The sequence below is a fragment of the Falco peregrinus genome, chromosome 17 (genome assembly GCF_023634155.1).
Source record: "Falco peregrinus isolate bFalPer1 chromosome 17, bFalPer1.pri, whole genome shotgun sequence".
NCBI classification, from domain to species: Eukaryota; Metazoa; Chordata; class Aves; order Falconiformes; family Falconidae; genus Falco; species Falco peregrinus.
This window is the reverse complement of record NC_073737.1, coordinates 165286-188202: the sequence shown is the minus strand read 5'-3', so window position 1 is coordinate 188202 and position 22917 is coordinate 165286. Positions and strand designations below refer to the sequence as shown.

The 22917-nt window shown below is 50.7% G+C and overlaps 1 protein-coding gene across 8 annotated transcripts in view; it reads right to left on the bottom strand.

Annotated features, from left to right (window-relative positions):
- The window catches only part of ANK1 (ankyrin 1), a 66408-nt gene that overhangs the window by 25569 nt on the left and 17922 nt on the right, over window positions 1-22917 (bottom strand). For 4 of the 8 annotated variants that reach the window (XM_055820128.1, XM_055820130.1, XM_055820131.1 and 1 more), the window contains exons 1-3: window positions 14730-14865; window positions 8709-8864; window positions 5410-5511 (exon numbers count right to left, since the gene is read on the bottom strand). In XM_055820128.1, coding sequence (XP_055676103.1) covers window positions 5410-5511; window positions 8709-8864; window positions 14730-14753 — 282 coding nt within the window. In that variant the 5' untranslated portion in view covers window positions 14754-14865. Of the gene's footprint in view, window positions 1-5409; window positions 5512-7551; window positions 7886-8708; window positions 8865-14729; window positions 14885-22917 lie in introns of those variants that run through there. The other 4 variants (XM_055820129.1, XM_055820135.1, XM_055820134.1 and 1 more) reach the window with 3 other exon arrangements.

The window sequence follows — 22917 nt, the reverse complement described above, 5'->3', positions numbered from 1 at the left end:
GTGGGAGCAGAAGTCATTGCCTTGCCCTTGAGCCCTGCGTTGGCACCCAGCATGACAGCCATGGTTAGCTCCATGCTGCCAGGGCAACTGCACACAGCTGAATGCCGAGCTGCTGACTAATGCTGAAGGTTTCTCTATGAGCAAAACACACAGCCCCCATAGACAATTTCCTATGGACGGGTGGCACCACAGCTCAGCATGTGTGTGCTTGGTGCCACAGGCACTGTTTCAGTCCCTCCCTGCTCATGACACATCTCTGATGTCAGCTCCTGTGTCTTTGCCCAAGTGACTTTCCTCGGAGTGCTCCTGCACACGATTGTCAGGCTTCTCAGACTTGAAGCACAAAGCTGAGCTTTGTGTATGGCCCAGAGTGAGGATGCACCAGAGCTGATGTGTAAGTGCACATGCAAACCTTAAACTTAGCAGTTACACAGACAAAAGCGCAGTGAGAAGCTCTGCCTGGGACAATGATTTTATTAAGCAGCTGCCAAATTTAATTCACAACAGTTCAGGAGCTTCCAGTCCACCAGCTGGCTTCTTCCTGGCTTTGCAGACTGCCTACCAACAGCCCCATCCTGCAGCCCGTGCTCAGCATAGGGTCAGCTTTGCTCCCTCAGAGTTTAACTGCAGCAAAGAGCACAGAGAAAGTGTTTGCTGTGCCACTACTAAGCTCTACCAGTTCCAGGAAGCTCCCAAACAAATGAAGTGACTTCTCAGGAAGTCAAAACCCCCAGTTTAGGTCATCTTTTTCCTACACATGGAAAAGATGAGGTGCACTAGGTGCAGAGGGCTGGCCAGCACCCTTTTAGCATCATGACCTGACCAGAAGGGGTCAGGCCAGCCAGCATGCTAAAGGCTGCAAAGAGAGCTTCTGCTCCATTATTTCTGACACCCTCTTCCGCTTCCCAGATGCGAATAAAAGGTCTGGGATATTTGCTAGCAAAGAGGTTCAATATGCAGGCAATGTCAGATGTCACTTTTTCCCCATAAGGCAAATGTCCCTTGTCCCTCACTTCTCCCAGGTGGATGCATTATGTTTACTCACCCCTACGCAATGCTGTCATGTGGCAAAGAGACATCAGCTCCCTGGGAGCACGCAGTCCTGCCCAAGTACTCCACCTCCCAACCATCTGTTTCAGCTCCTCTAGAGTACTGGAAGGTCACTTCACAGAATTGCTTCATCCCCACCTGAATATAGGTAGGGGAGCAGAAAATGCCTGGGGAAGCTCCAGTTCCAGCACTCAACACTCCAATTAAACTTAGAACAGCTTCAAGAGTGTTATCATACTAGAAAAAGGTTTCCCACCCTCTCTTACTCAAAGCACCAGCTATCCAGGATCACAGCTGAAGACTCATAGATTCTTTTTCTCAACTCTGATTAAAGCACAAAGAGAAAACCCCTAAAAATTCACAGGCTTCCTCAGCACACCAACTCCAAAATTCCCAAGAGCCTCAAGCACAAAAGGCCTGCTTCCAAGGGAAAATGAAGTGGGAATGTTGCAAAACCCACAGAACAGAGCCACCAAAAGGAAACAGTCCCCAACCAGACCCGGCTATACGGCACGTATCACCTCGGACAAGCCCAGCTCCTTTGACTAAGAAACATCTATGCAACCCCACACAGATGGTCACTGACACCCTCACCTTCATGAGCTCACAAGTCAGATATGTGGCCACAGACACACATGCTTTTTCTCCATTACACTTGCACGACAAATGCCTGGAGTGCAAGATAGATGCTTGATTGCTCTCCTCAGCATACATCCTTTTACACAAGGGATTCATAAATAACCTTCTGAATGCTGAAAACCTGTGAGGAATCATTATTCTCTGGCCTTACAACAATAAGCACAACGTTTGCAGGAGATAGTTTCCCAGAGGCCCATCGATATTTCTGCTCCAGGAAGAATACAGGCTGTTTTGCATATCTGCTTTGTCTTGACAGATCATCTGACCCAAAACCGCCACAAGATGTACTTAATTTCAAAGGTGCTGTATTCCCCTCACTAAGTGCTGCAAACGCTTCCCAGAAATCCCAGTCGCTGGCTGTCAGTGCGACAGACACAGCCCTACAGACAAACACAGAAGGCAGGACTTAGCACTTTGCCTGCACCAAAACAGGGTCATGCCACAGACTGCCCACTCTGCCCACCCCAACAGAGACTATCCCCTAGGACCGCATGCTGGCACAGTGCTGTTCTTGCTGGTGAGGGTCCTGGCAGCAAGACGCACCCATCCTCAGGCTTCCAGCTCCTCATGGATGATATGGGAGCATGCAGGAATTTGAAACACAATGGAGGTGAGTGATGAAGGCACTGATGCAGATGGCAGCAATGAAGGGGATTAAATTGGAGGGATGAAGATCAGATGGCATGTCAAGGTCTCTGCACTTGAGTAAGAATACAGGGCCTGTGGGATAGGTCTGACCACATATATCCCTCTTTATTCTATACAGGACATGTGAGGTTGGACCTTTCTCACAGGTCTGATATTCCTCAGAAGGAAACCCTAAAGTGCCATCTAACCTCAGGGAGATGGCAGGAACCAGTGCAAAGACGTCACCAAAAGAAGTGCCTCATACTGTTGTAGCCATGTGCTCCCCATCAAGGTGTTAAATCCCTTCACCAGCACCAGAAATCGGGCTGCAAACAGGACTTGTAGCTGGCCAGTGGAGACAGCTGATGACTGTCTTTCTGGGTGACGAAGAAGATCAAAGCTATCGTCTTTAGCTTGGGGCTGGGTCTCCCTGTTTTAATTCTTTGCAGACTCCTTTCCAGAACCACATATTCCTCTGCACTAGAGTGGTACAGGAGTAGTGTACAATGCAGAAATCCCTCCTCCACTTTCAGGCTTGTCATTCGACATGAGTGAACATCCGTGGCGTGATCTGCGTGTGGAGTCTCCCATCTCAGAAGGCATGGGCCAGCGTGGCCAAACACAGCCCCCATCTACTCTTGCTCCTCTCCTCCAGACAACCGCAGGAACTGACAGGTGGGAATTCTCTGAGCCACTTCTGAACAGGCAAAGTAAGATGATTTCCCCTGCCAGGCTCTGCTCTAGCTTCTACACACACAGAGCATGCACGAATGTGCCACGCGTGGCAGCATCCCCACTCCTTCCTGGAGAGGATTGCAGCACATATGTCAGCAGCAGGATCTCCCTGCTCCTTGTGACTTGCTTTCCCAGAGGTCCATAAGGGAGCAGTGGGTGCATGAAACACCTGTTTACCTCTGCTTGTTTATGGCTAAGTGGAAGCAAGAGCGGTGTGACTGCTTCCAGTGACTGGCCTGCTGCTGTGGCTCAATTCTGTGTGGCTTCTTCTCCCCTTCAAGAGAGACTAAGGGAGGAGCAGTTGGTGGTTTAATGACTGGGCCAAATTCTGAAATAAAGCACAGCAACTTGGAAGATCCCCAGGTGCAAGCACACAATCTGCTCAGTGCCAAGTACAAGCCAAGTCCCGCAGCCCAGTGCTAAGAGCATCTCACATGGCCTCTCTTTACAAACCCTGTACCTTTGGGGTCAGAGCCTCTAACCCATGAAGGGGACACCATGGAAAAACTCATCTTCAAAGGACTCTGAAACTGAACACTTTCTACCTCTTCTCCCTACAAGACCCTCTGATCTAAATCCCATATGTCCCCAGACAGCCCCAGCATAGAAGTCTGAGAGTACCTGGATGCTGATTATGAACAAATAATCCAGATAATACAGGGATGAAAAAAATGAGCATCTCCTGAGCTTTCCCCAAACCTCATCTAGTGTTCCAAAGAGGAGGAGGGAAGCTGCAGTCTGCCCCAGGGGTCTGCAGAAGCCCAGCATCCCTGCACAATAGCATCAGTCAGAAAAGAAAAAAAGACGGTGACATTTCCTGGGGGAACCTGCCCGCAGTAACTACACTGGCCACTGCAGTGCACAAATAAGTAGGTCCGAACTTATGCTTGATTTGGGCACTTGATACTAAACCAGGTGCATATACATTTGTGCTACCTGCTGAGTCAGTCTCCCCAGCATCACTACTGCTCTGGAAAGCAGCCAACAGTGCAGTCTGTCTGTCCCCTGCTGCTCAGCGCAAGCCCCCTGAGTCTTTCCCTACAGTACCTACCCCAGCTCAGGCTGAGCCACTTCCATTTGGCAGCTACACAGATACAAAACGTTCTGTCGATTACTTGCAAACAATTCTGCCTGCAGCTATTTTTGCCTGGGGCAGACCTGCCTGTGCCCTGGGCCAGGAGGCACTACACCTGCCCAGCACCTCCTACACCACCAAGACTGGCATTTTGCAAACAACCCCTGCTTCTGTTAAGCTGCAACTTCTGAGAATCTGAAAGCCTGAGCACTGCAGGCAAGGAGAATATCCCCAGCAGTGACTCCTGCTACATCCCAGCCACCTTGCTACACCCTCTGCCCTCTGATAAGCAGCTGAGCCCCTTCCAACTGTCAGTTGCTTGTCACCCTAAAGGAGCCCCAGATCTCCCTCTCTGCTTACCTGTTAATGCCCTTTGCTATGCTCCAGCTAGCACTGCCAGGCTCCCCAGATTTGTACAGCTAGTGCTGCTCCCCCTGCCCCAAAGATGATGCTCCAGATCTGCCTTCTGGTCAGCTGTTCTCCTCTCCAGCATAGGACCTGTTTCTACTCGGTTCAGCTGTGGAAGGCTCCCCAGCAAGGGGCTGCTCTCATGCTGCTGTCTGCCCTTCGTGGTCCCTCCCCTGGACTCAATTCTGGTTAGGAGCTCCAGTGCCAGCTGCTTGGTACAGGCAGGGATGAGGGGCTGCAGGTTGCCTGGAGCCTGGCAGGGGTGGTGCACGTGAGAGGAGTTGGGGTCTGCCAGGACACTCAAGTCCACACCCCAGGGATCCCCCCACTGGCTTGGCAGTCACAGCTCCATGCTTTGCTAGAATGGTGTGCACCCATCCCTCAGCTGGGCACACCACAGCTCTGGAGACAAGAGCCTGGAGACTGCATGGTGCCTTTGCAGGGCAGATCAACCCCAGGAAATTACCTTCACGCAGCGAAGTCGCTGCTGCGCTCCACCTGACACAGCACCTCTTTTGTCTGACCCCCAGATGCTTCATCTGGAGCCAGGCACACAGGTGCAGGAGGGTAGGGAGGTCAGGACAGGCAGCCTCTCCCACAATTTTTTTAAACTTCCTCCGCCAAGCAACTTATTACCAACCAACTCGTATTCTCTGCTCCATGACAAGTGGAACTGCGGGATCAGGGCAGGTCCTCCCAGTCAGCTACGCAGAGCAGAGTAAGCAAAGCAGCCGTGGGGAACCTTCCTGCCTCCATCCTATGGGAGCAGTCTGTAAGGAGGGGGTGCAGTGGCTGCCACTGGGCGCAGGGGAGCCACCACACAGCATGCTTCATGAACCAGAGGTGGCACCAGAAGCCCTGTGAGTTTCACATACCTGGTTACAGGTGTTAATATCTACCCCATTCCTGAGGTAATCCAAGGCTTTCTCCAGATTCCCGGATCTTGCAGCTCTCAGGAAACCAGTTGCAGTATCGGCCTTGGGGAAAAAAAAGAAAAAGCATGAGACAGAGTCCCTCTGTCCTCCCCCATCACCAGCACAGGGCCAGCTCCTCAGTTGCAGAGAACATGACTCCAGAGACAGGCAGGTCAAGGTGGGAACTGCAGGGACAGACTGAGGTGCCCCAGATCAGGTAGGAAGAGGCAGGGCTGGGACCTGGACTTAGAGTGAAGGCCATCCAGATGACAGGGCAGGAGAGCTACATGAGGTCTGCAGCTTGTCCCAGCACTGCAGGCGTGGTAGGGAGGAACCTCTAAGGGGACTCTGCAACCAGAAACACCTCTGTGTCCTGGCTGAGAGACTGCAGTGATGGATGGAGCCTAGGCCACAGCTGTGGTGAGCCCATCTCTGCTGTCCTCCAGAAACGGCTGGCTGTGGTGACGAGTCTGAGTGCCGGCACCAGGGACAATGACCCTGGCTGAGCGCCCCGCATCCAGGAAAGTCATAACTCTCTGTTCTGACAGAAAGAAGGCAGTGCCTCCCTGCACCACTAAAACACAGCCACCCCAGGCAAGGCACAGCAATACTGCAAGCAACACTTTAGCAGTGTAAGGCAGCAAATGAAGGCCATGGGATGGCTCACCAGAAGCTGTAGAACAACAGGGTGGAAATGAAGTGGCATGGCTGTGTGAGGCTTGGACCTTGGACTGGTAACTGCGAGCTGCTGCCTGCCTGCTAGGTCCAGACCAAAGGGCTCTCTGCAGCAAAGAGCCATGAGACTTCCACAGCAAGGGCGCGTGACACACTCCTCTGCCCTCAGCTCAACAGAAAATCAGAACCCCTCTTGTACCACTCAGGCTGGGACTGAACAAGGGACCTCCTGTCCTACAAAAGCCCATATCCTGCCATCCCAAGCTGTCCTCTAGTGCCCACAGCCTGGCTGTGGAGGAACACCCAGGAATAGGAAGCTCCTGGATAGGAGCTGGAAGCAGCATGGCCACTGAGGACAGCCCTGGAGGCAGAGCTAGGCAGGATGATGCACCACATGGGTTCAGGGTGTCTCTCTTCCCCTCTCTTTGCAGGATCAGTCATTTGAATTTGGACTTCGAAGCAGCATAACTCAGCTGCCTTCTGCTCTCCTCCATCTGCCTCCCCCAGCCCATCCTTTTTGCCTGACCCTCTTACCCCACAGAAATGTAGCCATGTCCTGGGCCCATCACTCTGCTACCCCCTGCAGAAGGAAGACCCACAGAGAGGGTGTCCTGACCCCCACTGTGCTAGGCACACCCTGCAGGATCCTGCCTGGGCTCCCGCAGCTGTGGCTGGGTGCTGTGGCCCCTTCTGGGGCAGCCCGCAGGGTCAGAGGGACAGGTAGTGGAGGGCAGCACCACCATGCCCTGTCCCACTGCGCAGCCTCCACATGCAGAGGGAACACATGCTGATCGCCTGACCTCCTGTGCCAGCTGGCTCCACTTGCTACTGCCTCAGGGGAGAGCCCTGTCCATCTGGAAAGAGCCCCCAGATTCACAGCAGAGCTGCCGGCTTTGCGGAGGGCTGTGAGCACAGAGGAGACATGACGTGGTGCCTCAGTGCTCTGCTCGTACAGGATGATCTACTGTAAGGGGCAGAAGGCAGCACCAGCTCTCTGCTTAGGAGTGCACATCTGCTCTCTGAGCTCTCCGTGCTGTTGGGTCTAGCAAGGAAACACTGACGGCTTCAAGCAACAGGTTGAACGCAAAGAGCTTTTCCAACTCCAGACCCTGCTAGAAGCCTCGGCATCTCAGGTCAGGATCAAGGACAGGGTAGCACCTCAGCTACACTGCCAGCATGCCAGCCGTAGCACAGACCTTCAACAGCAAACCCCTTGGAAAGTCCAAGTACAGCTCAGCCAGGGTCTCCCACCCACGGGACACGCACGGAACTTCGAAGATTAAAATGGTAGAACTCTACACGCTCCAGCAGCAAAAGGGATCCTGAAGCCCTAGCACGCTCAGCAGCAGAGTCTACAGGCAGAAAGCAAGCAGAAAAGCAAAGCGGAGGTCTCTGTGGGCGCAAAGGAGAAGTGCATTGTATACTCACAGCCACGTCTGGACCGGACCTGCCCTTTCGTGCTGCCATAGTCCGGCACTTCAGCTGAAACCTGAGCCTGGTGTCCCCTCTCTCCCTCCTTGGTTATCTACTCCCCAGCTTTGAGAGAGCCAGTAAGTTACATTGCATTCTATCTAAAAATACAGGCTCCCTCCTCGCTCCAACGCAGACCCTGCAGGGATCGCCAGCCGCTAATGGAATTTGTTCATTTTCTCTCCATTATTGTGTCAGACAGGATATTTAGTACCAAGCTGCCTCCGGAAAGCAGATGACTGCTGACAAGTGCAGGGAGCGGGTCAGGGCTGCAGGTATCACCTCAGGAACTGCAGAGAAAGAACAACCCCACAAGACATGCCCGGGAGCCTGGCATTTCACAGGTAACACCCACCACAGAGGAGAGGGGTCGCAGCTCCCTCCCAGCCCTCTGGATGCAGGGGGGGAGGGGGGGGGGCGAAGGGCCTTGGAGAAAGTACTGAGGCATGACTGCTTCAGAAGTACTGCCCCTCCGCTCCCCATGCACCTTTCAGAGGTGCATAGAGAGATGCAAGACATCAGACACCAGCAGTCAGACAACACATGCAGTCAGAGAAGAAGGGGTAGCTCAGCTCAAAAAAAAGCAGAGGAAATAGGTGTGCATATGTTGCCCTTCCAGTGTCAGTGTGCATGTTGGGAGTGCCCACCTATCACTCGGGGCATTCGTTCACTAGGGAACTGAGGTACAGATTGGGTCACTGCCATCTCCTGAGTTTCAGCAAAAGGGAGCAGTGACAGCAAGAAACGCAGAGACCTGTGGGCACAAGCAGATGTGCATATCAAAAAGATACACACAGAGTCCAGCCAGCACACCAGCGTACCTGAATACCAACACACACACGGCACAGCTACCATCCACTAATAAGCACCAAGCTTAGTATGGGCATGCTACATGCACTCCCCCACTCTGTACACACACATGCACACAGCCACTCGCTACCCACATGCCCCGGGATACACCGCAGCTCCTTCCAGAAGCAGAGACTGCCTCTGCTGGTCTTCCTTTCTTCGGAGTTTGTAGTGTTTCTTTCCATTCTCCTTTGCCTTCCTAGCAATTTTCCAGGAAGGAGCTATTGCAGAGGAGAAAACAAACTGCCTCACTTGCCATTGTGTACCTTTTGCACTCTCATGCAGCTGCTAAATCCCACACACAGGTGGTGTGCTCCACAGACTTCTAGATGTTCAGGCTGTGAAGTGTCAGTGGGCTGCTGCCAGCAGTTCCCTGGGGGAGAAGCCTCAGATCTGGACTTCACAAAATACTCCAACGCCTTCTAAAGTAAAAAAAACCCAAACCAAACAACCATAGCACAGCCCATTGGACTGTGCTTCTATTCTCCTTCCTTTTCTTCCAGGAAAAAGCTCCCCTTGCCTGCTGACAATCTATATTTTTCCCTTTTCCTCTCCTGGCCCTGATCAGTGATGTCCTGTGTTCCCATTCACAGGTATCCTCCTGCTCTCACAGCCTTGCCCCGCATAGCATTACTGCTGCTGCGTGAATGTCCTAGCCACTTCAACCCAACGTGAGAAGCCTGGACTTGGCCAAGCCCATTGCACTGTAGCTGTGGCTAAGGCAATAAGCAAAGGGGAAGTTCTCCAAACCAGAGGTTCAGGCTGGGTTTCAAGGGCTGCAGTCAGTTACAGAGGTTCAGTAACCCTGCTCTGTCTTCAGGCTGCGGTTGGAGTCCTGCTTTAATCTCTCCTGGCACTACCTCACTTGCACTCCCACCCAGGGAGGAGCCCTTACCAACTCCTGCACATCACTGATAAAAGGAAGGGAGGGTCTCAGCATTGCCTCCTTCTGTGAAAGATGTCAATAGCCCACTCTGTACAAGCTGCTAAATGATGCAAGTGGATATCCCAAGTGCAAATGAGTTCAGGGACTTCTGCTGATCTAACAGTGTTTTCTGGGACAGGCAAAGACAGGCAAGAAGCAAGTTGCCACGCTATTCCAGACTGGCAAAACGCATATGTGCATCCTGCTACACTACACTGTCCTCTATACCTTAACTGTCCACTTGTGTCTTCTATCTGCAGGTCTTCTGCTAGAGTGACAAGGCAGCCTGAGCAGGGACTGCAACTCCTTTTGCTGCTTATATAGTACCCACCATGAGGAAGGGAGGAACTGGCTTCTTGCTGAGGAGCTCTGGAGGAGTTGGGATCCCTCCACCGCAAGGATGTGCACATGGGTCTGTGGGACTCCCTGGGAACATGTCCTGCTACTGACAAGGCCAAAGATGCCCAAAGAAAGGGACTGCGTGCCCTTTCCAACAGGTGTCTCACTCCAGCAGCCCCTGGAGAGCAGCCCTGCCAGTGCCACACAACCACCAGGCCACAGCATGGGCAGGTGAGGGGCAGCACACCCAGTCAGAGGTTGCTAGCATCCACCAGACCTCACTGCCCGCACAAAGTGCTTTTGATGCTTAAAACCAGCTGATTCCCTGCTCCATTGGAAAAGCCACAAGGATTAGTTACAAAGAGGGGAGAGTGTGGCAGCTTGCAGTCACTGTGAGGTTTTTTTTTTAAATGGGCTGTAATTTCTTCACTCTGTACCCAGAGGCATCACATAGCCAGAGCTGGCCTGCAACTGAAACATGCGGTGCTACAGGGAATTCTCAGTCTCAACTCAGTCTCATCACTCAGCCCCTGCTTGTCCCCTTCCCTGGTCTCTGCCACGGAGCTTTCAGAGTCTCTGGCCTCACTGAAGAACAGTGCTGCTCTTATACTAGAGAAGAGGAATTGCAGCACAGAATTTCAAATAACAAATTACCTCCCACACCTTGAGGAGCAAAATGCTTTCTGCCAAACAGCAGCCAGGAAGTTTGGGTCTGCTCACCCAGCTGATGCCTGCAGGGGAAGAGAGGGAAGCTGGCTATGTGGCAGTTTTGCCTTAGTCCCTGCATGCCAGAGGCAGAAGGATGCAGACCAGGCCTGTCTACACTATCCTTGGGGCAAGCACCCTCCTGCCAGCCCTGGCACTTGTTCAGTTTTGTTTCTTCCAGGCATAGCTACTGGAAAACCTTGCCAGTGAGGAGCAGCAGGCTTTGCTGTGTGAAAAGCTTCCTATGGCTGCTTCATAGCAAAGATCTTGAAAGCAAGCACCACTACACAGGCTTCTTGCTGTCTCATGAGCTTTGGCATTAATGATATCTCTGCACTTCAAACTCTCTTGCCTTTTCTGTATTCTTTGGAAGCCCTGTGCTCCTTCCAGCAAGGAGCTTAGCAGCTCCTATTCTGCACACTGCAGGCATCTGTTTGCAGCTCCATTGCTCTAACACTCTCTAGAAACCCCTTATCAGGAGCAACGTGTGCCATCCTTTCTCTGGAGTACATTAGGAGCAAAGTCAGCTGAGGTATTTTGCAAACTGGGATGTGCAAATCGTGTGAACAGCAGAGGAACAGCAACAGGAGGGCCACTTCCAAGAGTCATGTGCTGCTGCTAAGGGGAAGGCACAGCTTTACCATTGGCCCTACCTGGGGGAGGCAGCAGTAGCTTTTGGCCCTGCCAAGCAGACACACTTCCTCCTGGACATGGCTAGTCTGCCAGTGAACAGCAGGGTAAACAGCGCCAGGCTGACATGGCTCATGGAGCAGAGGACAGAGGAGGTCCAGCAAGGAAACACTGGGCAGCCTCGGCAGCACACAGTCGCCCCAACAAGCAAAGAGCCCCCGTACTGGCAGTGAGATGCAAACCTGAACCCTAGCACCAAAGCCATGTATTGCTATGGGCATCCTACCTAAACAGCGTGGAAAGGTCCAACTCACATCTAGGAGTTCATCATCCAGTCACTTCCAGTCACTGGTGCCAGGGTGCTGGAACCTAAGGTCAGCGCTGCCAGCTGGGGAGGTACTGCAATAAACCTTGCTACATCCCTTGGCATTTGCTTTGGCATTTCTTTGCTCATGTGGGCTTGTGTCCAGTGGTGGGCATGATCCTCACCTTTGAGGGATTATTTCCAGCAGAGACAGCAAAATCTTACACCAGCGCAGTGGTTACTTTTAAGCAGTTGGCCAACCTAGGGATTTCTCTGGAGCCAGGGCTCATTTGGACCTCCTTGCCTTACAGATATCAAGTGCCCAGGTCTGCAGGTGGTAACTTGGATCTTTTCTCATCAGATGAGAAGAATATGTCAGTCCTGGAAACACACTAGAACAGCTGGTAAGATTAAAAGCATAAGTCAAAGATGGCATCTAGGGTTCTCTCCAAGATGATCAGGGACAATCATGAAAATTGAATCGGAGATTCAACTCAAAATGCCCAGAAACAGAAAATGACACTGTCCACCTTACAGGAACTTCCTCTCCTATCTGTATTCACAGAAACTTGACGCTCTCAGAGGTCCCTGCAGTGGAAACAAAACCTCCTGGCAGCTTTCTGCCTTCCAAGTAGAAGACAGCATTCAGCACAGCACAGCATCTCCAGAGAGGCCACAGTAGCAAAGCCTCAGGCAGGCAGCCAGTGGAGCATGGAAAACAGGCTACCCAGGCACATACTGCAAACCCAGATGAAAAAGAAAAGCAAAAGCAGCAGGAAAATTCATCAGATAAAAATATAAATCTATATGCCCATATTCTGTTCCCCCATCATCCTCATCCCTGCCCCCATGGTTTAAGACAGATAAATCCATATGCCCAGGTTCTGTTCTCTAATCATCCTCACCTCTGCCCACACGATTTAGGACAGGCCAACAGATCTTAATAGGACTGATGAGACTCAAGGCACAAGAGGTCATCTCTGGAAAGCATCTGCCAAGCAAGTGTGTTCTCATTTCACACACCAGTCTGAGAAAACCCTTTGTCCATGCTCATTTTTGCTGACTGGAGATTCCACAACAGCCCCAGGCCTCCCCAAGGCAGGTACCACAGAGGCCAGTGGCTTATGTGCCCAGACCAGAATGCAAAGGGGAGCCCAACCATCTTGCAGCAGGTAAATTGGAGCATGCGGGAAATGAAAGATCTGTTCATGTTCCTGCGTCAAGGGGCTGTTAGAGCTGGAAGAGAACTCAGCACAGCTGGCAGAGGAGGAATCCCAAAGCAAAAGGAAGGACCCTGTCAGGTTTGTGGGAAGGGAGGCAACTTGTCAAGTAGTGTTCTGAAAGTACTGAAAAGGGGGCAAGCTTTTAGGTGCAGGCACCAGACTGGCCCCTCCATCATGCGCAGTCCTCCATCATTACATAATCATGAGTAACTAGCTTCCAGGAAGCCCATTTTTATGCACTCTCAACAGGAGATGTAGTTCTGGACCGTCACTGGTGGTACAGTTCAGGGCCAAGGTTAACTTTGTCCCTGCTGAGCATGTTCAGATACAGAGAGCATCTGCACTGTCATTTGGCTCCCTCCTCCTCCCACCTCACAGGTCCCCTTTGCTAGCTGCTGAAGCTGGAACAGCTTCAGGACTTTGAGGAGGGTGGATACCAGAAACAGCTTAATCAGCATTGAGCAAGGACTTGGGAGCTGCCCCTACAAAACAGGACTGACTCTTCTGATAAGGCTCCCTTGGTGCTACAGCCTATGGCTCTATGAAAGCTTGCCTATGTCAGTCCCACCTGCTACTAATGGACTTTGTAAGCAGTAGCATCAAGATCTTGTTTGGTCATTTGCAGACCAGTACTTCCCCAATGAAGCACAGCGCTGGGTCCAGCAGCAATGAGTGGAGGAGAGGAATAGGGGCTGATCCAGAGGTCTGGAGACCAAGACATTGTTCCTTTCACACAGAGCCAAAGCAAGGCAAGAATTAACACAGCTACTGCTCCTGACAGCTGAGGCCATGCACACCCAGGGGAAAGCTGTCAGTCTCCTTTGATGTTAGCAGGAGCCTCTGCTCTCTGCGTATCCTGAAAAAGAAAAGCTATTTTTACCTCAACAGAAAAACATATAGACTGTGACTGAAGACAATACACGAGAGCTTTTCACTCAGGCACTTCTAACAACATAACAGGGTTTACAGCTGCTGAGAGATGCAGCAGCACAGTAACTGCTTTTTACCTCCTACTTTTCTAATGCACTTCCTTCCTTGGACCATGACATGGCTCAGACAGGTGTGTGCGATGAACACTGGGGAGTTGAACGGGCTCTAGCAGGTTGCCAGTGCAAGGGTGAAAGAAGACACATGTTCTGAGCCCATCTGATGCAAGCCAGGGTCTAAGGCACATCTTGCAGACCAGCGTCCATCCTGCCCTGGGCTCTGGGCAGTGACCTTGTGCTTGGGAGATGTGCTGGAGTCTAGACATCAGGGTCTGCTCTGGCACCTTGTGGAGGAATGTCCTTTCTTCTAGCAATGCTTATGAACTGCTCCTAATTTCTGCAGTGTATTCTGACTCATCCTCTACCTCTGCATCAGCAGGGGTAGCCCACACCTGCTTTGCCTGCCTGCATGAGCAAAAGCACTGAGAAGGGAGCTTTCTACTCGGATCTGCACGCTGTGAGCAATCTCAGTACAGTCCCTGTGACATGGCTGCAATAGATTTACTGCCAGCAGTGTTCAGCCAGGCAGGTCTGGCCAGCGCTTGCGGTGCAGCCTCCGGAAGCCATGCAGGGAAGAAAGCATTGACAGGAAAGCACCTGAAGCACAGGCCTGGCAATATATCTCTGCCAGCTGATCCCTGGTGAGGACATGCAAGCAAAGCCACAGCAGCATAGCCACCTGCTCCTCAGTAGAGCTAGTACAGCACTGTGCCTAGAAAGAAACGTCATCCTGCACCTGTCCCAGAGCTTTGGGTGGGTAAAATAAGAAAGATGATAACACAGAAATCAACATTTTCCATTACACTAGCACAAAACCCCTTACACTTGGGGGGCCCCTCCCTTCTGCCAACGAAGCAACGGTGAGAAGGACGAGGTGAGTACAGCACCAGGGGGACCTAGCCATTCAACACCGGGCTCTGCCACTGAGTCCCAGCATGATCTTAGGCAAGTTCCCAGCCACCTAAGAAGGCAGCAAACCCTTCCTGCCATTCTGTGGTCCATTTAGCTGCAATCTTTTGGGGACAAGGACTGTTTCCCCTGGACCAGACTTAAGTCCATGTTAATGGCCAGGATACACCTAAACTCCCACATGCAAACCAACGCCCTGAGAACTGACCTGGGCTCTCTCCCTCTAGTGTTGCCCAGTGAGCCCCTTACCATGCCCAAGTACTCACCCTCAAGCAATGCAGGCATGGCATCACTGCAGGAGAAGGTCAGCTCACCCTGGACAGCCAAGGTCTGCACCTCTGATCAGCCCACTTACACTGAACACTGCAGCCGAACCAAGTGTGAGCGACCAGTCTGGAAGAGGTTTATCAGCAGCAGGGCTGCACCCTATCACCACTCACCACACTTGCCTGCCTTCGAGCTGGCACAGTGGGGAGGCTCCCGCCTGGAGTCTGGAGATTACAGGTTGTCCCACGTCAGGGGCCCGGGGAGAGCTGCCAGGCTGGACACAGTGTTGTTCATAGCGTGTCATGCCTGAGGCACGCTTCATAAACATGTCTGTGAGCTGTAAACAGGGAGGAGCCCACATATGTGAACTCTGCTCTTCAGACTATACAAGGGAAGATGAAACTTCAGAAATGCGAAGCAAAATGAAACAGCTCTGTGGCCAGAACCACACTGTCTCTTGGTCTGCACTGCACAAAGCAGGCCGAGCCAAAGGCAGTTAGCAGAAGACCCCAGGTAGGTCACTGGTCTCTTCAGACCTTGGCTGGGCACAGTCCCAGATGAAGGACACTGAGATGGAACTGGAGTGGCAAATGAAGTCTAGTGACAGCAGGCCCTACAAAGGGCCTGGAGCCTACTGCAACACAACGAACGCGCCCCTTCCCCCCTTCTACCTGCACAGCAGACTCCTGCTCCAGCATCCCTTCAGGAGATCCTTGCTTGCAGCAAGAAGGCAAGGGGTCCACAGTGGTTGGTGCATGCCCTCTCTGAAAGACACGCAAGGGAGTCACACCAATTGTTCAGAGGAACAGACCTCCTGGAGACCGCTCCCGTCCCACCCTCTCCTCGTGCTCAGGCTCAGGGTGGCACGCTGCAGCGCCAGGCTCACCCAGCACCCCTGGCTGGGGGTGGCAGCCTCCTGCCAGTGCTTTGCTGTCCCCATCCTGGATCCAGTGCTAAACTGGAGGCACCTTGACAAAGTGTGACTGCAGGACTACAGGGATGCCACACAGCTTGGTTTCTGCTTCTAGCTACCATTCACCTGGCCCTTTTTGCCAGTTACACATTCAAGAAGGCCAAGGCACTCCCTCCCAGGCACTGGGGCCGAATCAGTGAATGCAATGCCATGAGGTGATCACACCTGGAAAGGCCTGGGCAGCATACAGATAAACATGGCTTGTGGCACTTGCAGCTTCAGAGAGAAAGAAACAGCTTTGCCAGCTGCATCTCCTTAGGGAATTCCTATGAAACAGCCCAACTCACTACTGGGAAAGCTTATATCAGCTGAAAGGCAGGAAAAGCTGATCAAGAGAACCTGTTAGGATGGAAAAATGCTTTGCATTACAGAGCAACTGAGATTTTTATATTGAGAAAAGGCCACACTGAAGCATTAGAGCAAAGCAGAGTCCTTACCTCCATATAAGGAAAACACCTTCCCCTTGTCCTGTGCAATTTAGCATTTCCCTGAAAGTCTGAGATCCCTCTGGTATTTGAGCTAGAATAGATTCCACCTCCCGTTCAGGTAGAGCTCAAATGTTATTTGTTGAAAGGATGAGCACTGCAACTGCTGGCTGGCACACTACCTTTGCTCTAAAAAGCGCAGCTGCTCTAAACTTACAGAGCAACATCATCAATGTCTCAGATCCTGCTCCTCCACCCCGCACCCTGCATAACTGCACGTCATGAGTGCAAATATGAGTCCTCTGCACCCTGAGGACAGGACCTTACCAGCCAGAGTTTGAGAGCCTACTGAAAGCTGCTGCCTCAGCATAATGCAAACTTTCTCCAGGTCCTGCAGCCACCAGGACAACATACACACTTGACAAAGCCCTAGAAACAAGACCTGTGCCCTCCAAGCCGTTTGGGATTACCTTCTACCACTCCTCAGGGAAAAGCAGCTCAAAAGTGCCCATGAGATTGCTCCACCAATTTGCTGAATGGGTGTCCCCCCACTTCTACTGCGAGAACTCTCTTAAGCAGGGACTACGATTTTGCTTAGATTTGTGCCACCTCTGGCACCAGTGAGCACCAGCAGTGGTGACTTTCACAAAGCCATTACAGGCAAATTCAGGCATGGGATAACCTCTGGGGCGGCAAACCCTTTGGCTGTAAGGGATGACCAGTCTCAGACTGGCTCAGTCCTACAGACTTGTAGCTACCCAGTGATGCCACATCCTCCCCATGAGAGTGGAGAGCTGAGCCCTGCACTGTGACATGGCCCTCACCTTGCGGCTCCAGCCTAGGATGCCCTGGTGCACATCATATGCCCACAGCCTCAGCATGGATGAGGGAGGGAAACCCTGGGACAGTGTGGACAGCAGTGGTTACTGTGGGATGCTGTAGTGGTAACCACAGGGTGCTTTGGCACATGCCTGCAGGCCATGTGGTGGGTGGTAGGAAAGAATTGTCCCAGGTCCCCACCACTGCACTGAGGCAGAGCCTTGCTGCAGCCATGAGAAATGAGAAAAGTGCCTAAATTCAGGAGCCCCTGACAGGGATTTTGCAGGTCAGAGCTCCTTTAAGGGACAGAGAAACAGTGCCACCAGGCACGGTCCCAGCAAGCCTGGCCAAGCCACCAAGCCTTTGCTCCCCCACTGAGACCCGGAGTTTTGCCTGAAAACAGTCCTCCAGCGATTTCTCCATGCCTCAGAGGAGGTGCTTGGAGGCAGCAAGAGCTCAGGTCACTGACGTACCCCAGGCTGTCAGTGACACCCACTTGGGCTGGAACTACTGGACTGTAGTAGACCCATGGATCAGCAGCTGAAGCAGATGGGCATATCACAGGGCACTAGTTACACGTCTTGAGGCAACTGTATGGAGCTCACTTGGTAAACTCTACAATCAGTCACATTGCTGTGGCCCTAGAAGTGAAGGCGATTGTAGGAGCATGAGTGAACAGGGTTCTGTGAGGTGGTAGGTATGTGCCTGCTTCCTCCCTTTGCTGAAGAAGGAGGAGAACAGAGCATTTTGCCTTGAGTATGTAATACACTAATAATCCTTTCTTTCCTTGGCTGTTTGTGGAGCTGGTGCAGGCTCCATCTCTAAGGGAATCAGTCTCTTTGCTACATTAATTGCTGTCCTTTGTTAATCACTTTTTTTCAGAACACTTCCTACTGATCCCTCTACTAGGTCTCATTCACTCATTATCGCCTCACTTGAGGCATCTCTGAAGTTCCCCCTATCTAACTGCAGACTGGTGAGTTGCACGTCTCAATGGTGAAAACTAATACCCCAGAGCAACTTGCTTTAGTAGCAGTTTGTCACCGTCACCTTGCCTGTTATACCTAACAGTAACATCTTTGACATAGCCTGTGGTTCTGGAGAAACCAACAGTATGGCCATAATCCTGTCTGAGAATTCAGAGCCTGGGAAAACTTGAAAAATAACACATACAGCTCTAATAAATCAATAGCTCTTAATCCCAAGAGCTCTTTCCATTTCAATTAAAACATCTCAAAAGACTAAGGTCTCAGGCAGTGCCTTAACACTACTTACCTGCTTCCAGATCCTGAAGTGAGAGTGGCTGGGTTGCTCATTCCCTAAGATTTTTTACTGTGTCCTCTCCGTGGTGACATCTGAGCATATGGATGTCCCCTTAAAGGCCTCCGAGATTGTACAGGTCAGTGTCATGTTGCACCCACAAAAGCTAATACAAGGTTAAATTGGATCTCTGCAAAGGGAAACGATTTACAATGGACACAACAGGAATGTTCTCTAAGAAAGAGCAAACTCATGTTGAGAAGAAGTGGCCAACAGTGAATAATAGCTGTCAACTCCCACTTAGGCCACTGTGCACCCTTGTGGGCTTCAGGGGTTTTTTGCGAGCCAGGGTTCCAGTATTGTCTTAAGTGCTGTTCCCTGGATGCTATAATATCTATCATACCCACAGGAAAAATAATTTGTCCCTCTGCTGTCCTGAGATGGCTCCTAGGATGAGACTCAGCAGCCCTGGTGCCTCAGTGCCACTGCAATCCAGGTTTACACCTGAGATAAAAACATGGAATTCCAACAGCAACTGCAGACAGAGTCAGTGAGGTTGAGAGAAGCTCTGTCAGAAATTTAGAAGGCAAAAGAGGTCTTTAAGGAAAACTACCCCTTCAGCTACAAAGATTTCTCGTTTTTTTCAAGATACAAAGTTCTGCCTCTGACCTTTGGAGAAACTCTTCAACTGCACTATGATGTAGCTGTGAAGGAATGCAAGGCTCCTTCCTCTGTGTCGGTATCTTCCCTGTAACTAGAGAAGTGATCTCCCAGCACCAGACACTTTGCTGGCTGCTGCCAGTCTGTCCTCAGCTGTTCTTCTCCTTTCATTTAAGGGAATGGGGAATGTAGTGTGTGCAGCAGATAACCTTAAACACATTTCCTTGGAGAAGAGTAAATAACTTTCTTTAACAGTGGGCTTCAGTATTTTGAGGAAATAGTATGTGCTTTTGCTCAGGGAACGAAGTACATCCCTTCCTGCATTCAGCAGTTTGAGAAATGATGCTGGGATGGTTCCAGGGCTGAAGTCACCAAAGGAGAGCTGCTCCTCTCTGGAGCATGCACTGTGCCCTCCTGGAACAAGGACAAGGGTACACTAGGCATTCACCTTGCTCCAGCATTTCCTCTGTAAGCAGAAAGGGGACAACACTCCCTGTGTTCCTGTCACCTGCTGAGGCTCCAAGGAGCAGCCAGGCTCCCTGTTTCTGGTCAACAAGCTGTTATCTTAGGAAATGTAAATGCCATTTTAAAGCTGGGTCAGCAACAGAAGCTGAATAATTTAACTCCTTAGCAATTTTGCCACTGCTGCCCAACCATGGATAACAGAAGGTACTCAGACTCACTCAAGGAGAGAGCTGGGATGAAAAACAGTGTCACTGTCAGGCTGATTCCTCCTGTTAAGAGAGAACAGCAATGATGCAGGCATAAATAAGCAGATAACAATGCTCTGCAGTGCTGAACTGGGTGCTCTGCAGCTCAGAGCAGGCAGTCCTCTGAGCACAGCAAGGCTGAAGCTTGCTTTCCTGTGGCATTTATGGCTTCTGGCACAGTGATGCATAATTTCACAGGAAGTCCACAGGAGCTGCTGGTGCGTCACCTCTCAAGTGGCTAATCCCTCAGCTTCCAAAGTGCTGGAATCATCAGCTGTGAGCAACAGAGGAAGCATGTGAAAGGTGCACACTGACACCTGCTCTTCAGCTTCTGTCAGAGGAGGAGCTCTGTGTTGTTATGTGGTGGGAGAGGGAGAAAGATTTGCTATGCACAGATTTTCCAGCCCTTGCTCTCTCCCTAGTTCCCTCTCCATCTCCTCTATTGGGGGGGGCGGGGGGGGGGGGGGCAATTTACAAGTACTTCTCCCCAAATTGTTCTAAAAACCAGCACCCAGAAGCATGGGACAAATGAAAACTTGGCAAGAAATCTGGTGGACTGGGTTTGCAAAGCTCAGTACGACCCATCACACCCCTGGTCTAAGAAACCATTTCATGGTCATCATCCATCAGTTCAAAACTGTTTGAGTTGTGAGATTCTCAAAGGCAATCCAGAAATACAAAATGAATAGATGTTCTTCACATTGCGTTTCTTGAAATGTGCACTATTGCCTTCAAAGGCATGATTTTGGAGATGAAGTAGCCTGCTCTCTTACTCTAAGAGACAGCTGCCTTGTGCCATCATAACCACAGTTTAGTTCCTGGAGAGGAAGTAGTCTGAGCCCCAAATCGGGATGTCTAGCAGTCCTTTACCCCCCCCTGCACGCATACTAAGCAGAAAAGACAGCCTCATGGTATGTGCCTCTCCGACATCTTATGACATGAGTCATAAGGTATTCTTTTTGCTCATTATTTGGATGAGCTAGGCAAGGCAACTGAAAATTTCATCACACCAATTTATCTTATCTGTACTCATTCAGGCACAAAAAATCAGGAAGTCAGATTCACAGGACGAAGACATGAAAGGGTTTCAGAGCTCCCAAAGGAAAGGAATATTCATGGCCCGTTGTTTATGCTATGGCTTAGTTCTGTGCTATCCTGGCTTCAAAGAAGGTTTCTGCATGGACAGAAAGTGTTCAGCAACCTCTGCATCCAGCTCTCCTATCCAGTGGGACAGAAGACATCTCACCCACAGGATTAACCACCACTGTTTTTCCCCGTGTTGGAGACCAGGCAGCTCTGAGAGCAAAAAGGCATCACCTAACAGCATGAATCTGAAAAATCCTGGTTCTGGGAACTCATATTTTGGCATTATGCCCACAATATGGGCCAAGGGCAAATCACTTCTTAATTACTGCTTATGGTGCAGATTCCTGCTTTCACTCAGGCAGGTACCAATCTGAAAGACTTAACAAGCCCCTTATCAGGCTGCAGTTAATCCACCCCAGCTATTGATCCTGTTGGATCCATTGGTCCTGCAAGATCACAGACCCACTGAGATGCGTAAATGTTATGCCTATTTGGGGATCTCAAAATGAAGAGCTATTCAGCACTTGGCTGCAGTACATGCCTGGAGGCAATGCAGACTGACCTCCTGCGAAAGCAGATGAATGCATGGTCCCCACCTGGCAGGCTGCACTCTGCTCCTCTTGGAAAGAAATCTTCTGCTCTGCTGCTGAGCATCGAGCAGGAGAGCAAGAACTCAGACCTCACCCCATACTTTCAATGCTTGGACAATCTGATATAAACATTACAGCAAGAACAACAGCCTGCACCACTGCATCCTGCTCACAGTACAACAGCCTGCACCTTTCACCAGTTACTGCAATGCTCTGAAGAATAGCTTGGCAGATCTGCAGAAAATCTTGAAAACTTCATACCCATGGAGTTCCATTTGAGGGTAATTAATGAAAGATTCAGAAGAGATGTGCACATTTCTGTTGTATGCCCACAGCCTTGCTCTCACTGATCAGCATTTAGGATGATTTCACCTTTTCCTAAGGTCTAATTCAATTACATAAGATGCCTCTGGAGGAGAGAAGCAGAGTCCCAGAAATACTCACTCATACGCTGCTTTGCAAAGTGAACGATTCTGAGGAATAAGAGTGAGGACAGAGCTCCACTGACCTAGCAGAGCTAACAGGAATCTCACTGTTGTTCTAAAATTGAAGGAGATCAACTATTTCACTTCTCCCAGTGGAGCTTTTTCACTGAATGTCTGCAGAATCAGCACTTTTCCCTGGCCTCAGCAGTAAAAATTTGGGAACAAAGCCTTTCTGGAACCTGCCCCTCAAAGCTCTGTCAGCTACCATACAGGAGACGTGTGGGTGTTTACTGTTGAAAGTGAACTTTCTCCCAGGAGGACAAAGCTTCCAGCAGTCACCATCGCTATAGCACAGGTACAGACAAAACTGTTCTATCACTGGACACATTAACTGTGCCCTCTACAACACAGCAGCCAGGAACTGGCCCTGACATATTTGTGACAGCTTCACAATGGCTCATTTACCTACTTCTTAAGATAACGTAAGACACTGCACTGGGAAGGCTAAACCTCTGTGCTGCAGCACTTAGGTACCCACACCAGTGCTAGCCCCCACCAGTGCCACAGAGGGCTCTTCCAAAATCTCTCCAACAAACCTACCCTACCAGCCTCACTTCAGCAACTCTTGTTTAGAAGTCACAGAGCTCACACACAAACAGTTTCTCTTACCACTGTTTCCCTAACCCAGTCCCCACCATTCCTTCTTCAACAAGTAATGTAAAAATGCAGCTCCACAGTGTGGGTAGACCAAAGAAAATAGGGGAGATTTTTCCTGCAACTCGCTTAGCAAATGGTTTACTGTTCTCTTCTTCAAATGTCATCCAAATGCTGGAAAACAAGCTCTGAGCTCCTGGAACAGCAGCCTTTTTCTTGCAACATCAGGCAAATGCTTTTGAACTACCAGCAGGGTAGTGGGACCATTTGCAGGTTCTGCCCAGGCAGCAACATCAATCAGAGAAGAAATTCCATGTTTTACTTCAGAGGAAAAGATCAGGGATCACCATTGTCAGGAAAGGGCTCTCTAAACAGTCTCAAGAGACGGATACTGTGAGCCTGATACAGCAAAGACCTCGTGGTACACGGATTGTGAAACTGAGCTCCAAAAGAGGCCAGTGGTCAAGTTCAGAGAAAGGCATGATGATGAGAAAAGATGGAGGAATCCTGATGACATGTGTAGTTACACATCGCACACAAACTCACAAACCCCTTCTTAACCAAGGAGTCAAACAGGCCTCTGCA